Genomic DNA, 18,072 nt, shown 5'->3' with positions numbered 1-18,072 from the left:
TCTCTAGGACTCTGACTGCACATTTTGAAGAACACATTTTTGAGTGCTACTTGAAATCAGCTAGCAAAGGATGAGGGAGATGCATCTTTTGTTCTGGTATGCTACCTGCCCTGTGAATTCTTCTGCATCCAAGCCAGCATCTCCCTTTGCCTCGGTTGCTGTTTTATTCTTTTTAGTACTGTGGAATGCATGCTTGGTGCAGTGTTACTGTCTCTCATGCATTCCCATGTCAAGTGTCACCTATACTGCAAAAGTATAGAACCATGAGTGCTGGTCATGCATGTGCTGCTCGTAGCTGCAAATCACATACCAGGAATAGCTGCCATGACAAAGGTCAATAAGGAACATGGAGAGTTATGACAATATATTATTTAGGTTAAAAGCTTTTTAAAAATCTCCTCAAACCTCTAGTTAACATAAAAGGAAACTATTTGACTTCTGACCCATTCCTTTTATCCAACAGCTTACAGAGTCAGGGAAAAGAGCTAAGAATCATATAGATTTTCCATTTCAACACATTACCTAACATGTGACAGAACAAAAACCTGCAGACATCCCCCAATTTATAATGCTATAGCACTACAAGTTTTGATGAGTTTTACTATACTCAACTTCACAGATTTCTTATATATTAAAATTGTCAGAAAAATTTTAAGCCTATTCCATATAGTAGAAAGTTACTCCTCAGCTGCTAAATGCATATTATATATTAGATATTAGGATACAGAAGGATTTAAGACATAAACCATAATCCATATCATTAGAGAGTCCATCACTCAAAAAAGTCAAACAAAAGGAGAAATGTAATATGGCACAAATCCAAAACTCCTAAGAGGAGAGGATTTATGAAAGAATGGGAGTTCCAAACAGAAAAAAGACACCAGGGATGCCTTAAGATTGAGGTGGGAAGCATCAGCCCTGCGCTTAGAGGAGACACCACTAAGCGCGCAGGCATTACTTCACCAGAGGGTTACTCTTAGAGGGAGAGTAAACATCCTTGGCTTCCTAGACCCGCTGCGTGTAACTCACAGCCTTGACTACTCACAAGTCATTTAACTGCTGGAGTTTGGCTTTATAACTTCAGGAGCGGAGCCAGATCAGATATGCTTAAAGAAGATTAAAAGAGGCATTCAAAGAGCACCTACTATAAAGTATATCTTAAATCATAATTTATTTACTTGTATGTCATAATTCATTTACTCAATATTTTAATCCTCTGTCATAATTTAGACTCAGTAGCATGAAGACATTACATGATCGTCACAGAATACATGTCAAATATCTCATTGTGGCTCAAGCAAGAGTATTTGGCAAAATGTAAGAGACAGGAGGCAAAAACCAAAAATTTTGTGTTTTATATGGGAACTTGAAACATTAGGCTTGAACTACCCTTTAGACCAAAAAGAACTAAGAGAAATAAATACACCAAAGAGATAAATATGACAAATGGATGCTCTTCCAATAGTAACAATTTCAGAGAATTGTATATTACTAAAAAGTAGGATGACTAATTTTTTGTGGTTGGATGTTACCAAGATTTTTTAATGTAATTCAATTATTTACATATTTATTTAGTGCATATTATCTGTGATTTTCTTTCCTCTTAGATGATACTGAGGTTTTCTTTATTGAAGCAGTAATCTTACTTACTAATAAAAAAATTACCATTTATCCTTTATGGTGGTTAACACAGTAGTTTATAAATATTTTAAATTTGAATTCACCATATATTTTAAAAAGTGTTACAGATAAATTTTCCTCTGTGTTACTTAGCACTGACCACAGGCAACATTCTGAGTAAAAAAACTATGGGCAAACATTTTAATCAAATTGCTCTTAATTTTAGGGTAACTCATAATATATTAAAAATAAATAAATCCACCAAGATGACAACTCAAATCTTTACATCTATGCCCCAAACATAAGGGCACACACATTTATAAAAGAAATGCTGGTACAATTTAAGTCATATATTGACATTTACCCACTGATAGTGGGAAACTTCAATACCCCATATTCACCAACAGTCAGGTCATCCAGACAAAAACTAAACAATGAAACACTGGAGCTAACAGACACTATAAACCAAATGGACCTAAAAGATGTTTAAAGAACATTTCACTAATCGCAAAAGAATATATCTTCTTCTCTAAACCTCTTGAGCTTCCTCCAAAATTGACCACATATTCAGACACAAATCAAGTCTCAACAAATACAAGGGAACTGACATAACTCCACACATCCTCTCAGACGACCACGCGCTGAAGCTGGATATCATCAACAACAGCGTACAAGCTCATGGAAACTAAACAACTCTCTACTGAGGGAAAAATTAGTCAAAACAGAAATAAAGAAAAAAATTAAAGGCCTTCTAGAATACAATGAAAATTAATATAAAATACACCATGAAAGCAGTACTAATAAAAAAGTGTATAACACTAAGTGCCTTATTAAAAAATTGGAGAGATCTCATACTAGCAACTTAACAGAACACCTATAAGCTGCTGAACAAAAAGAAACAAGCACATCCAAGAGGAGTGGACGGCAAGACATACTCAAACTGAGGTCTGAAATCAATAAAATAGAAAGAAAGAGAATAATACAGAAAAATCAATGAAATAAAAAGTAAGTTGGTTCTTTGAGAAAAATCAACAAGCTAGGCAAACCCTTACCCCAACTAACTAAAAGACACACACACACACACACACACAGAGAGAGAGAGAGAGAGAGAGAGAGAGAGAGAGAGAGAGAGAGAGAGAGAGAGAGAGAGAGAAAGAGAGAGAGAGAGAGAATCCAAATTAACAAAATCAGAAATAAACAAACAAAAATGGTACATAACAATAGACACCAAGGAAATCATAACATACTCCACAAAATTGAAATAATATTTGTCACAATAAATATCATTTACCAAAGTTAAATCAAGACTAGATGTACCATTTAAGTAGACATGACCACTAAGAAATAAAAGCAGTCATTAAAGTCTCTCAACCAAAATAAAAATGCCTTGGGCCAGTTAATTCTAGCAGAGTTACAAAGAAGTGTTAACACCAATACTCCTCAAATTATTCCACAAAATAGAAACAAAAGAAAGATTGTGCAGTTCATTTTATGAGGCCACAGTCACGCGGATACCCAAATCACACAAATATTCAATAAAGAAGGAGAATTACAGTCCCATTTCCCTTATGAACAAAGATGCAGAAATACTCAATAAAATACCCACAAACTGAATCCTAGAATATTTTAAAAACATCCACAATTATCAAGTAGGTTTCATCCCAGAGATGCAAGGACTGTCCAATATATGAAGATCAGTAAATATAATCCATCATACATACAAACTGAGAGACAAAAACCACACAATCTTATCATTAGATGCAGAAAAGGCCTTTGACAAAATTCAATACCCCTTCATGATAAAAGTCCTAGGAAGACCAGGAATACAAGGAAAATATCTAAACATAACAAAGGCTATTTACAGCTAGCTGATAGCTAACATCAAATTAAATGGAGAGAAATTCAAATAATACAAATCTATTAATATCAGGAATAAGTTTGTCTACTCTCTCCATATCTGTTCAATATAGTACTTGAAGTTTTAGCTAGAGCAATAAGACAACTGAAGGAAATCGAAGAAATATAAAAAATGAAAGAAAGAAGTCAAAATATCATTTTATTATATTATTATCTGCAGATGATATGATAGTGCATATAAGTGACCCTAAAAATTTCACCAGAGCACTCCTACAGCTGATAAACACTTTCAGTGAGGTGACTTGATACAAGGCAAATTAAAAAAAATTAGTATCTATACAAATGACAAATGGACTGAGAAAAAGAAATCAGGGAAGTAACACCTTTCACAATAGCTTCAAATAATATAAAATATCTTGGGTAACTGTTACCAAACAAGTGAAAGACTTGTATGAAAAAGATTTCAAGTCTTTTAAGAAATAATTCTTTTTTTATGGTTTTTTGAGACAGAGTTACTCTGTGTAACAGCTCTAGCTGCCCTAGATTTACTTCATAGACCAGGCTGACCTTGAACTCATAGAGATCCACCTGCCCCTGCCTCCCAAGTGCTGGGATTAAAAAAGAAAATTCAAGAAGATATCAGAAAATGGAAATATCTCCCATGATCATGGATTGGTAGGATTCACATAGTAAAAAAGGCCATCTTACCCAAAGGCTTTTACAGATTCAATGCAATGCCCATGAAAATTACAACACAATTCTTTACAGACCTTGAAAGAACAATTCTCAACTTCATAGGGAAAAACAGTAACAAAATAGGATAAGTAAAAACAATCCTGAACAACAAAAGAACAGCTGGAGTTACCAGCATCTCTGATTCCAAGTTGTACCAAAAAGCTATAGTAATAAAAACTGCATGGTACTGGCATAAAAAAATTAATCAGTGGAATCAAATTGTAGATCCAGAGACAAATCCACACACCTATGGACACCTGATTTTTGATAAAGAAGGCAGAGATACACACTGGAAAAAAATGCAGCATATTTGATGAATAGTTCTAGTCAAACTGGATTATCTGCAGATAGAATGCAAATAGATCCACATTTATCATCCTGCATAAAACTTAAATTCAAGTGGATAAAAGACCTCAACATAAAACCAGACATTGTGAACTTGATAAAGAGAAAATGGGGATAAACAGCCTTGAATACATTGGCACAGGAGGTTACTTTCTGAACAGAACACCATAGCACAGGCATTAAAATCAATAATTAATAAATGAGACCTCATGAAACTGAACAGCTTCTGTAAGGCAGAGAACAAAGAGGCAGCCTACAGAATGGGAAAGGATTTTTAACAACTCCACATCCAATAGAGGTCTAATATCCAAAATATATAAAGAAATCAAGAACCCAGATATAAAAAAATAATCCAATATAAGTGTGTAACAGATCAAAATAGAGAACTCTCAACAAAGGAATCTCAAATAACTGAGAAACACTTAAAGAAATGTTCATCATCCTTAGTCATCAGGAAAATATAAATCAAAACTACTTTGAGATTCCATCTTACAGCTCTCATTACCACTGGCTAACAGCAATAACACAAGTGACAGCTCCACACTGTGGAGCAAGGGGACACTCCTCCATTGCTGGGGTGGGGTGCAACCTTGTATAGCCACTACGGAAATCAAAATGGCAGTTTCTCCAGAAAATTGGGAATCAGTCTATTTCAAGACACAGTTATACCACTCCTAGGCATATACCCAAAGGACACTCCATCCTACTACAAGGACACTTGCTCAACTATGCTCATTGTGGCTTTGTTCATAATAGCAAAAAGTGGTAGCAGCCTATATGTCCCACAATGAAAGGATAAAGAAGATGTGATACATTTACACCATGAAGCATTACTCAGCTGTTAAAACAAAACTAGTATTATGTAATTTGCAGGCAAATGGATAAAACTAGAAAAAAAAACCATCCTGAGTGAAGTGATCCAGACTGAAAGAAACAAACAAGGTATGTATTTACTTATAAGTGGATATTAGCCATTAAGTAAATAATAACCAAGCTATGATCCCTAGACCCAGAGACATTAGGTAATGAGCAGGGCTATGGTGAGGATGCAAGGAGCTCCCAGGAAAGAAAAACAGAATAGATTTGCCAGTGGGGGAGGGTGGAGAATGGAAAACCTAGTGCAGTGGAAACTTCCTGCAATCTATGAGGGTGGTCCTAGTGAGGACTCCCAGGAAGAGGGTATACTGTAGCCAGGCCAGTCTCTCAATGGCAGGACTAGGTTGCATTTGCTAGTTGTTGGCTGAGGGTGGTCCAGTGGAGATCTATCAATAACACAGGCTGATGCTAGGACAGAGGGTTGCTCTTGGCAAACTGACAGTAGGGCCCTATTGCCTAGGATAACACGCATACAGCTCATTGAACTTGGGGAGTGTGAGCTGGTGCCTACATGGAGCCTTCACACCTACATTCTAGTCTCTTTGTCATGAGAAGGTATTCTGAAGGTATTTTATAGGCTATAGAAAGAAAAATGTAGATATCAACTCAGCCACAAAACCTTGTGACCTACAATCTGTCCTACCTGCAAGATGTACTGGGGCAAGATGGTAGTGAAAAACCTGTGGGTGTGGCCAAACAATGGTTGGTTTAACTTGAGGTCCACAACGATAGAGGAAGGTCATTGCAGACACTGTTTAGATGGCCAGGAACAGAATGAATAGTCCAGAGATCTAGGGCAAAACCAAACACAACTGGTCTATAGATAGAAAGATAGGTAGGTAGGTAGATAGATAGACAGACAGATGATAGATAGATAGATAGATAGATAGATAGATAGATAGGTAGGTAGAGGGATGGATGGAATCAAATGATTTCTTATGATACTCTGCTATACTCGTAGATTGGTGCCTTGTCCAGATGTCATCAGAGAGACTTCCTCTGGCAGCAAATGGAAGTAGGTCCAGAGACCCACAGCCAAATATTATACAGAGTGAGAGAATCTAAATTGGAGATCTTCATTGGATCACTCCCTTAGGGGTTCAGGGAATCCCAAAAGAGAGGGGGAGGAAAGACTGTAGGAGTCAGAGGGGACAGAGGACACCAGAAGAACACGGCCCATTGAATCAACTAAGCATGGCATAAATGGGCTCAAAGAGACTGAAGTGGCAAGCACAGGGCCTGCATGGGGACAGACCAGATCTTTTTCATATTTGTTATGGCTGTTAGCTTGATATTTTTGTGGGACTCTTAACTGAGGGATCAGGTATGTCTTGACTCTTTTGCCTGCTCTTGGGACTCTTTTCCTCTATTCATTTGCCTTCTCTAGTCTCAGTGTGAGGGATTTTGCCTTGTCTTATTGTATTTTGTTATTGCTGTTGTTGTTATTGTTGTCTCATTTGGTTGTTGTCTCTTGAAGACCTGCTATTTTCTGAAGTGACATGGAGTGGCAGTGATCCAGGGGAGAGGGAAGCTGGGAGGAGTGGAGGGAGGTGAAACTGTGGTCAAGATGCACTGACGAAAGATGAAATTATGGGAGAGAGAGAGGCAGGGGGAGGTGATGGTGCACACCTTTAATCTGAGCAATAGGGAGCCAGAGGAAAGTGGATCCATGAGTTCAAGGCCAGCCTGGTCTACAAAAGAAGTTCTACACAGAGAAACTGTTTCAAAAGGAAGGAAGGAAGGAAGGAAGAATGAAAGAAAATAAAAGAGAAAAAGAAAAAAGGAAAGAAAACTGATATAGAAATGAATAAGAAAATTACTAGAACTCTCAACAAAAAGACCCAAACATGGGTGTTAACGTGGATTTGGTGAACATGAGTGTTAACTTTGGTTTGTTAATTCTCACAGAGCTGGCAATTCTACTTGACAAACACCAAGTTCTGTATGCCCTGCTCTGTGTCTCCTTTGCCAGTAAATTATTTTAAACGTCTTTGATTTAAAATACACAGTGTTGTACTTTATAGAGGGGTTTTAGAAAAAATATGGTAAACATTATAATATAGAGATATCTCCCTATATTTAAAAAAAAAAAGTGCTATAGCGTCCTGCCCTGGTCACACAGCACTGGCCCTGTAAGCAATCAGCCCAGGATGAGGAAGGGGCTTCTGTGGTGCTGTCCTTCACTACTGACTTCTCGCTATTGATGGATACTTGTGGCTGAGTCCACCAGGCTCCATTACAGATGACCTGGCTAGACTTCAGTGGGTCACAAACGGACAGATGTAAACACAAGAGAAAGGTGTGTACAGAGAAGGAGTGGACCTGGGTGACAGGCAGAGGGAAAAGGGTTGAGAGAAGCCAGTATACATGCATGAAACTGCCTAAGAACAAACTGAGTTAATAAAAGATACACTCTCTTTGTACATTTATACATTGACAGGAACTTGTTATATAAAAACGTTGAATAAATACATGTTTGTATTAGCTTATGAAAGACAAGAAAGATTTTAGGTGATTAATAAAAGACAGGTTTTCAAATGAAATCTTTCCTATCATTTTCTGTATCAAGGGAATTAGCAATTGCATGAGGTGAACTGTGTTTTTTTTTCTTTTGGGGGGTCAGGGATATAAATTAGAGATCCTCTACTATTAGTCTACTATTTCCTAGCAATAATCTACACTGCCAGTCAAGATGGCCTAGACTCATGGGGATGTCTTAAAGTCACAGGATAAATTTAGATTGTAAGATTAACGTGCTAAGCTCAGCCATGAGCCCAAGCTTGGAAAGTACATAAGGAATTTTTTTTAAATCATGGATTTAGTAATAAATAATACACAAAGAAAACTTTCCTCACTATATGAGTGTAATATCAAATAAAGGAAAAGGGACTTAAAATATGGCTTTACTCTTTATAAACCTGCAATGTAGAGAAAGATGGTGAAGTCAAAATCATGAATTTGAAGATTATTTCTGGGATTCCATCCAAATCTATTCTTTAAACAGGAATTAATCTAAATGGAATCCACTGTCATCTCTCTAAGCTATGTGTTTATTTCATGGTATTATGTAATGTAAGAGGCAAAAGGCATCTGAGGCTTAGGATTCAAGTTTAACTCACTTTACAGGTTTGGAAACAGAGGGCCAGAGGGATTTACAAGTCAAATGTCAATAAAAACATAACCCACTAAAGCCTAAACTGGAGACATGACAAAAAAAAAACCCCTTCATTTACTACAAAAATTAATATAGACTCTAAATACTCAATAGTCGGTGCTAATGATAAAGTAAAGCAGGTGGCAATTGATGCTTTGTTAACAAAACTGCTTAGCTGCAGGCTAGGAGTGCAAGGATGCTGAGCACAGGGTGCACGTTAATCAAGAGGCGTTTCTGAGAACTATTTTACAGAATGGATAACACAGTCCATGATAATTTAGTGTTTATTTCCAATTTGCTGAGTAAACTTTGTGTGTGCTCACTACCAAAAAACTATGTCAGATTGTAGTTAGCTAGCAGAATGTGATTATCACACTCTGTACGTGGACACACAAATGTCTATGTAAATATGTATCAAGCCATAACACTGAATCTACTAAACATTTAGTTTTGTCCATTAAAGTTTTCAAGTCAAATATGAAATACAGCAATTGAAATACAATTATATAATAAGCCGAAAGGACTTAAAGGTTCCTCTCTGCGCCGTTGTACTTAGAGATTCTTTTGCTACAATAAAACATGATGACCAAACGCAACTTGGGGAGGAGTGGCTTTATTTCATCTTACAGCTTATCGTCCCTTAACTAGGAGGTAGGGCAGGAATTCCAGGAAAAAACCTGGAGGAAGGAGCTGATACAGAGGCCAAGGAGAAGTGCTGCTTACTGGCTTGCTCGGCCTGCTTTCTCACAGCACCCAGGGCCACCCAGCCACCAGAGGTGGCTTCATCCACAATGGCCTGGGTCCTCCCACGTCAATCACTAAGTAAGAAAGTGCCTACAGCCAATCTTATGGAGGCATTTTCTCAGTTGAGGCTGTCTCCTCTCAGACAACCTAGAGTCTAGCATGTTGGAGGTTGACAAAAAGAACCTAACCAGCACAGCTTCTCTCTAAGAAAAGACCATAATACTTCAGCTTGTTTTTGCCTTTCATTGTGGTTTCTGTCACAATCATATATCATAAATATATTTTTTTTGCTCATTTGAACACTATATAAAAGTACTTAACAGACTCACGTGCATGCTTTGGTGATATTTCATTCACATCATTCATTTTTACTTTTTACTACAATTCATTCATTTCCCTGCTGTAGCGTTCTACTGCATTACAATTTATTCATTAAAAAAAAAGATTCCCCAGCTGGAGGGATGGCTCAGCAGTTAAATGTTCATGCTGCTCTTTCAGAGGGCCAGAGTTCATTTCCCAACACCTACTCTGGGACAGCTCACAATCTCCTGTAACTCCAGCTCCAGGGATCTAACACCCTCTTCTAGCATCTGTAGGCAACGCATGCATGTCACATAAACTAAATCAAAAACTCCCTGTCTCATTCTCCACTGTTTCATGCCTGAAGTATATTATTTGCAGATATAAATCCCTTCTTCTTTATTCAATTTGGGTATACTGAGCTTTGCAAATCAATAAAATGGAATATTTCATTGGTTCAGGTATGATACTTGCTACTACTATGTCTGCTCTGTTTTCTAGCCTACCTATTGGGACTGCATGTGATGTGGACATTTTCCTTATGCACTGTATCTACTGACCTCCTACCTTATCTACTGTTTGTCTCTATGCACTGTATTTTGGGTGGCTTCTATTTCATATAGCTCTTCAGTTCAAGAAATCTCTCTACACTTAAATCTAACCTACAGGTAAATGTCTCCTTTAACTACAACACTCTTCTTTAATAGGATTTTGTTTCACCAGTCATTTCAATAGCCCACAACTCATTTGTGCTACTAGAATGTGGTATAGCTTCTTCATAGATAACCAAACACAAACGAGGTAGTAACACTTAACTCAAGGACACATTAGATGGGGACTGAACTGTTATGTTCTAGCACTTAAGGTAACATCAGCTTGGTGACAACAAGAGACAGCGAGCTCAAAGAATCAACTTCATCTTAGGAAGTTCAGACATTACAGTCCTATAATCATACATGTCTCTCGTTAAGTAAAACTTGACTATTTAGATGACAGTTATATTACCATAAAGTATATTCTAGCCACAGATTATTTTTTCAATTCATCAAAATATAAAAATCATTAATTCCTTCTCACACTGCTTGCCTAATGAGGAGGTAATTGTCAATTCAATAGCATTTTCTCCAACAGCAGCTTTGTTAGTCTGGTGCTTCGCACAGGCACTGCATGTTTAGATCTGTGCCTTGAAAGGCTTTACAACACAGTGTGGGTGTGAGTATATGCTGCACTCAAAGAGGTACCTTCATACTTAAAATTGTCACATGAACTAAGAAAACCAGATAGTAATAAGTAAGTTTAGATAGCATAAACAGGAACTAAGACAGCCTAACATGAGAGACACAAGAAGAACGTCCTGATTCAGAAAGGTCGTTTCTCTGTTCGTGGATTTCTTCTGTGGATGTAGTTTTAGGGTGGCAGAACTGTGTGGAGTGGCAGCGATCTCTGTACAGAGCAAAAGTGTGTGGGCTCGCTCTTACCTGCTTAAACAGCTGAAGGTTCACTGCAGTCTCCAGGAACTGTTTCATGACACTGGAGCGGTGCTTTACAAAGCTCTCCTCACAGAAGGTGATGGGCTCGCCCTTGACAGAAGGAAAGATATCAAGACATCAATAAAAGGTCAGTCAGAGAGAACTAGTCTCTTTCAGAGACACACTGAGGGTCACAGGGAACATGAGATACAAAATCAACATAGCATCCCAAGATAGTGGGAATAATGTGTACGGAAAATCCTGTGCAACAGGCTTCCTCTCAGGAACCCCTGACACTCTCAAAACTCCTCAGTTTCACTCACTCAGAAAAGAGTAAGTCACCTCAATGCAAAGATTTGACACTGTTAGCATGTGTCATGCATACATGACAAACTTGAAAATGGCTACAATTACTTTTCTTGCTGGTTGGACAACATTCTTTATTCACATCAGATTTATTCAATTAAAAAAAACTGTATGTGTGAGTGTTTTGCCTCCATGTATGTATGCTTGATGCCCTTTCCAGTCAGAGGAGAGCATCAGATACCCTGTATCTGCAGTTATAGGGGTCGTGAATCATCTTGTGGGTGCTGGGAATTGAAAATGGGTCCTCTGCAAGAACACTCAATGCTCCTAACTGCTGAGCCATCTCTCCAACCCAACAACATTTTTGCTGTAAAGCCGATTGTCTCATTTTGTTACTTAACTGCAAACACATCCCTGACACAATGCTCTAGCATGTTCCACTTAGCAACTGCCTTCATGCTAAGCAATCACATCTTTGAAGTGTTTGATGGGTGCTCTACCAGATGCTCCTTCTCTCATCAATGAGGACACATCCTGCAGACTCCACTTGCTCCAGTCACACACATATGGCTACATGGTTCCTCACTACACTGATCCCCCAACACTTCAACAGTCCACTGACCTACTTGACATGTGTACAGGTAAGTGTTTATATTTCATGTTCAAAATGAAAGTGGAGACCAATGACAATTCATCCACTAGAATAAATTTTGTGGCAATTCTAATGTTGCAGCACAGATTTAAAAAGCATGCTAGAACTCTGAAAACTATTGATTATAATTTAAATGTTAAGGAGACTCAGTGCTCTGATTATAGGACTCTGTAAGTAAAATGCTAGAAACAGGCTCTGGCATGGATAAAAGTAGTGACTAATAACAGTGTGATTCAATTGTCATCTTTTCTCATGGAATTAATGACATTTCACAGCTACCTTTTTCAAATAAATCAGCTATAGTCACATGTAGGCATTAGGATAAGACATAAAAATCAGATGAAATAAAAGATTCAGTGTCTATGAATTTGCCCCATTTGACATACTCAGCCATCATTCGTGGCTAGTGGCTATGAGACAACACATGTTCAGAAGATTTCCTTCAATATAAAGTCCTTTTGGGCAGGCCTGCTAGGAAAGAGGGACAACGCAAACAAATTGTAAGGCATGGCTGAAATACTCTGTCAGGTGTTCTCACCTACCAGTGCCCATCACAAAAATGAGGTGGACCATATTTACTACTTCCATAAAACTTATATCAGGGAGTGCAGGGGTGACATGACAAACCCAAGAAAGGCAATCCTGTTGAAGATAGACTACTGTATCCATGTTACTAGAGACAGAATCACATCTACTTACACCATAAGTAGAACAAATACTGAATGAATGAATGAAATTGAACATTCAATAATACTTTAGTACAACTTTTTAAAACTTTATTTATTCTTTGAGACTGTCACAGAACAGGGACTATAGCAAAGGGACCTTGAGGTCAAGACTTCACTCATCAAAGGATCCAAACTCGTTTTTAGAAACCTTCATTTAAAAGGAGTGTCTGAAAGAAAAATGCCTGAACACAGAATGCTACTGCAGGGGCAAGTTGCTCAGAGACACCTAGGAGATTGTTTGGCTGAGCTCAGCCACGCAGGAACTCAGAGATCACTGCACCAATGGCTCACAGGTCCCCAAATATATCTTCTGCTGGCAGCAGAATGGGGTATCAACCAAGTGGTGCTAACCACGTTCAGGATGGTTCTTCACCTCAGTTAATTCCTTCAGGAAATGCTTCCACAAACACACCAAAAAATGTCTCACTAGCTGTTTTGTAATCTAAGTTAACAAAATTAACTAGCCCACAACTAAACATTCCTAACATCTTTGAGATAGTGTCTTGGTATGTAGTACTGGCTGCTGGCCTGGAACTCAGTGTAGACCAGGTAAGCCTCAAACTAGTGATGATCCTCCTGCCTCAGCTTTACTAGATCTAGGATTACAGAAGTATACCACCCTACCTGGCTTCAGTTGCAAAATTTTGAAAAGCAATGCCTAGCCAAAGAACTCATAATCAAAGCTTGGTAGAGGATTCTGCCTTTCCAACTGTATTCTATTCAACAGAGGACATCCAAATATATTTATGGAAAGAAATCGATCATAAAGTATTTATAGATTCTATACTTGGTCCTTTTTTATTTTATGTCTAAGAAAATATATAGGTCACATATATAAATGACCAAATAAGTCATAAAATAAGAACAAACAAGCAAACACTTTTAGTGAATTAGGTACTGGGTCATGTATGAAGATAATATCATGGTGGTGGTTTAAATGTGAATGGTCTCAGAAGCTCATAGATTTAAATACTTATTTCCCAGTTGGTGGAACTGTTTGAGAAGGATTGGGATATATGGGAGAACACCTTCTCTCTCTCTCTCTCTCTCTCTCTCTCTCTCTCTCTCTCTCTCTCTTTCTCTCTCTTGTAGTTGTGGATCAAGATATGAGTTCTCACCTATTCCTTCATTCCACCATCATGGACTCTAGTCCTTGGAAAGTTTAACCAAAATTAAATAATTTCTTTTGTAAGTTGCATTGTCATGGTGATTTTGTCACCGCAATAAAAAACTAAGACAGAAGTTGGTATCAGAGAGGGGCTGTTGCTATGGAAGGCCTGACAATGCTGTTTAGGGACTAACGTGGAAAACTGTGGGAGTTGAACACTTTAACAGAGCATCCTAGCAGGAACTGGGAAGACAGTGACACTGAGAGCAGTGTGGACTATGGAGGCTCAGCTCAAGAGGTTTCCGAGAGGAACAATATTAGCAGCTGGGCCACGGACTTGTGATATTTTGGCAAAGAATGTGGCTGCTTTCTGCACTTATCCTAAGAATTTACCTGTGACTAAACTTAAAGTGATGACTTCGTGGGACATGCCCCTTGGGCTTCCAGGAAACTGGGACAGAGGGGAGGGCATCCTATTGGGACTCTAAATGAGAGACGCATGGGAGAATAGCAAAATAAAAGGATACAGAGGGTCCTAGAAACCTACAAGTAGAACAATACGATAGGCAGATTTGGGCCCAGGGGTCCCGCTCAAACTAAGGCACCAGCCAAGGACAATACAGGCGGTAAACTTTAAACACCTTCCCAGATCTAGACAATGGTCAGAACACTCTCCACAGTTGAGTGGAGAGTGGGGTATGACTTTCTCACGTACTCTGGTGCCTCACATTTGACCATGTCTCCTGGAGGGGGAGACCTGGTGGCACTCAGAGGAAGGACAGCGGGTTGCCAAGAAGAGACTTGATACCCTATGAGCATATACAGGGGGAGGTAATCCCCCTCAGGAACAGTCATAGGGGAGGGGAATAAGGGGAAAATGGGGGGGGGGGGGAGGAGGAATGGGAGGATACAAGGGATGGGATAAACATTGAGATGTAACAAGAATAAATTAATTAAAAAAATTTTAAAAAAGAAGACGAGATAATAAAACAATCAATTCATTAAAAAAATTAAAAATTAAAAAAAAATAAAGCGATGACTTCATTTCCTTGGTAGAGGTGACTTCAAGACAGCCTAATATTGACTCATCTTGATCACAACATAAGGCAAGGGTTGGGGGGGTGGTAGGAAGAGTCTTTTGAAACCTCAGAGAACACCTTAGTGAGTCATTACTTATCAAACTCATGCAGGTCTACATGAAAAAGAACAAGTGGAGTAAATGAAGCAGAAAATGTGCAGCTTAAAGAGAAAAACAGCCCTAGGAAAGGCAATGTTGAAGCCAAGGCTTGAGACAAAAAGACTGAGAAGACTAAAGAGAGGCCTGATCTGAAATGGAGTAAAGGAAATGAGAGCCTCAGGGCGAGGCCCCACTCACCCCACTGAGTTCCAACTTGTGAAAAGAAAAAACAAAGACATTTTCTGCTCCTAAAAAAAAAACAAAAACAAACAAAAACCAAAGCTGCTATGGATGTGACTCAAGGGTGCCAGGGTTTGCCCCAAGATGGTCATCAACCTTGGCAGTGTCCACCACGTGGTTCTAGGCTTTAGAATCATGAAAGATTCAAGAAACTTCTTTTGGGCCCTCCTTGTTACTTAGCTTCTTTGGGTATGTGGATTATAATATGGTTATCCTGTATTATATGTCTAATATTTGCTTATATCGTATATACCATGTGTGTCTTTCTGGGTCTGGGTTACCTCACTCGGGATGATCTTTTCTAGTTCCATCCATTTGCCTGCAAATTTCATTATTTCCTTGATTTTAATAGCCAAGTAGTGTTGCACTGTATCAATGTACCACAGTTTCTTTACATAGTCTTCAGTTTACAGACATCTAGGTTGTTTCCAGTTTCTGGCTATTATGAATAAAGCTGAGGTGAACATAGTTGAACAAATGTCGTTGTTGTACAGTGGAGCATGTTTTGGGTATATCCCTAGGAGTGGTATAGCTGGGTCTTGCCTCCTTTTGGATTGCTTCCCCTGGGCGGGGCTGCCTGGCCTGGCCTCCATGGAAGAAGGTGCACTCAGTCCTGATGTGAGGTGATGTGCTGGAGTGGGTTGATATGGAGGGGGCGCCCCTTTTCTGAGAAGAAGGGGAAGGTAGGAAGTGGGAAGAGGATGAGAGGGTAAACCAGGAGGAGAGAAGGGAGGGGTCTGTTTTCAGGAAGTGGGAAAAAAATCTTACATTTAAAAGAAAGAATTGTGAAAGATACATGAATAAAGGGTTTATGGAATCTTTGTCCATGGTTAAGAAAAACCACTGAGTCCAGGAATGTGACATGGGAGTCCCTGAATGGAGGCCCTGAGAGGCCATTGCACGAAGCTATGAGATTCCTGGTCTGCACTGGAAACCCTAAGATATTACAGGTGCCAGACCCATGCGATACCTATCAACGAAAGCTGCATAGAAGAAGTGGAAACATCGGAAGGGGAAGAGTATGCTGCGGGGAATAAAGCTGGAAAAGTCTTTTGACATCAGGCATGAAACTACAGAATTTGGAGTTTGTGTTGCTGGGTTCCAGTCTTGCAGTGTTTTCTCACTATGCCCAGATTTCTGCCTTTTGGAATGGTAAGATATATTCTGTGCCACTGTATGTTGGAAGTATGTAATATGATTTCTTTGTTTTATGGTAGGTTAAAGTTAAGAGATTCCCTTGAGTCTCAGAAGAGACTTAGAACTTTTAAATTGTGGTGAGTCTGTGGGGATTTTTGAAGTTGACTAAATATATTTTGCATTATGATATGGCTACAAGCCTATAACGGCCAGGTAGTGGAATGTGGCAGTTTGAATGAGAATGTCCCCAAAGGCTCACATATTTGAATATCTGGACTCTAGTTGGTAGAAGTGTTTTGGAAGGATTGGAAGATGTGGCCCTGTAGAAGAAGGTGTATGACTGGGGATAGGGAATTGAGATGTCAAGACTCATCTAATCCCTACTGTTCTCTCTCGGCCTTATGGCTGCGGATCAAGATGTGGACCGTCAGTTGGTTCTTTGTTCTACCATCATTGGACTCTAATCCTCTGAAGTCATAAGATAAATAAAATTATTTCTCTTATAAGTTGCCTTTGTCTCAGTGTTTTGTTACAGAAATAGAAAGGTAACTAAGACAATATCTAACAATGGGTTTTATTTACAATAAGAAAAAAAATTGCTTTCCTTAATAAATATAATTCCTTAAAATAGTAAGAGTTACACTTCAAGAAGAAAAAACAAAGAAAATTTATCTAAATGTACTGATGATTATTTAAAGGTTAGGTTTTCATTAAAGATTCTTATAGAATCATAAAGGCATGTAAATAATAAAACTTTTCCTGGGTCCCAAAATATATCAGAGTAGAAAACCAAAGGAGGAAGTAAGGATCAAGAGAAAATTTATAAGTGAAATAAATAAACTCACAGTAGATGTGACTTATTAATAGGAAAGATACTGTATGATTAGTTAATATATTTCAACAGGCACTGGAAATATGGCTTTTGAGATGCTTGGGTCCTGCATCACAGAAATCTATATACCCCTATGTGCTGAATGAAACACTAAAGGATAAATATTGAAGACTGCATTCAATGGCAATTCTTGTTAGTGGTGGGATCCATTATCTTATCTAGCAACCAACACACTGACAAGCCAAATCCTTTAGAAGCATAATCCTTTGCTTTAGCTTATTCGTTTCTTCACATTTGAAGTCTCCCATAAATTTTAAAAGTAAAAATTTAGTTTATAAAAAGGAATCCTTAAACACAACAAAAAACATCAAGTGAAGCAGTATATTCAAGCTTCCTTCCATACTCACTATTTTAAAAGTTGATTTTGATAAATTAAATCTCTAAATAAAAAATGATTTTGTGTTTCAAGCTCACCTGTCTTTGAGTTGAGTCATTTGAATGATAATGTACCTAACTGCATTTAGATGACTGTTTCTATTCTTTCAAAAAAAGAGATACTTAAGATTCTGCACAGAACATATATATATGAGGTATGGCATTTACAATATCTATAATACCTTCAAATGTACATTTACTTCAGGAAGACTAGTATGTGCTATGATTGAGATAAGTATCCCCCAAAGGCCAAAATGGTAAAGGGAGAGAGACCTTAGTCCATGAAGAAAATAAAACATTATGAGAAGACATGGAAGCCTAGTAGAAGGTTTTCTGTTCATCTGAGACATGCTCTTG

General features: G+C 38.3%; 1 protein-coding gene across 1 annotated transcript in view; it reads right to left on the bottom strand.

Moving 5' to 3' along the window:
- Dennd1b (DENN domain containing 1B) overlaps nt 1-18,072 on the bottom strand; it is a 204,839-nt gene that overhangs the window by 42,124 nt on the left and 144,643 nt on the right. The window contains exon 15 of the mRNA XM_051147519.1: nt 11,110-11,211. Within this exon, the coding sequence (XP_051003476.1) occupies nt 11,110-11,211 (102 nt within the window). The remainder of the gene's footprint in view (nt 1-11,109; nt 11,212-18,072) is intronic.

The sequence above is a fragment of the Acomys russatus genome, chromosome 6 (assembly GCF_903995435.1).
Source record: "Acomys russatus chromosome 6, mAcoRus1.1, whole genome shotgun sequence".
NCBI lineage: Eukaryota > Metazoa > Chordata > Mammalia > Rodentia > Muridae > Acomys > Acomys russatus.
Note: the sequence above shows the minus strand (reverse complement) of the source record. Positions and strands in the feature narration are given on the sequence as shown.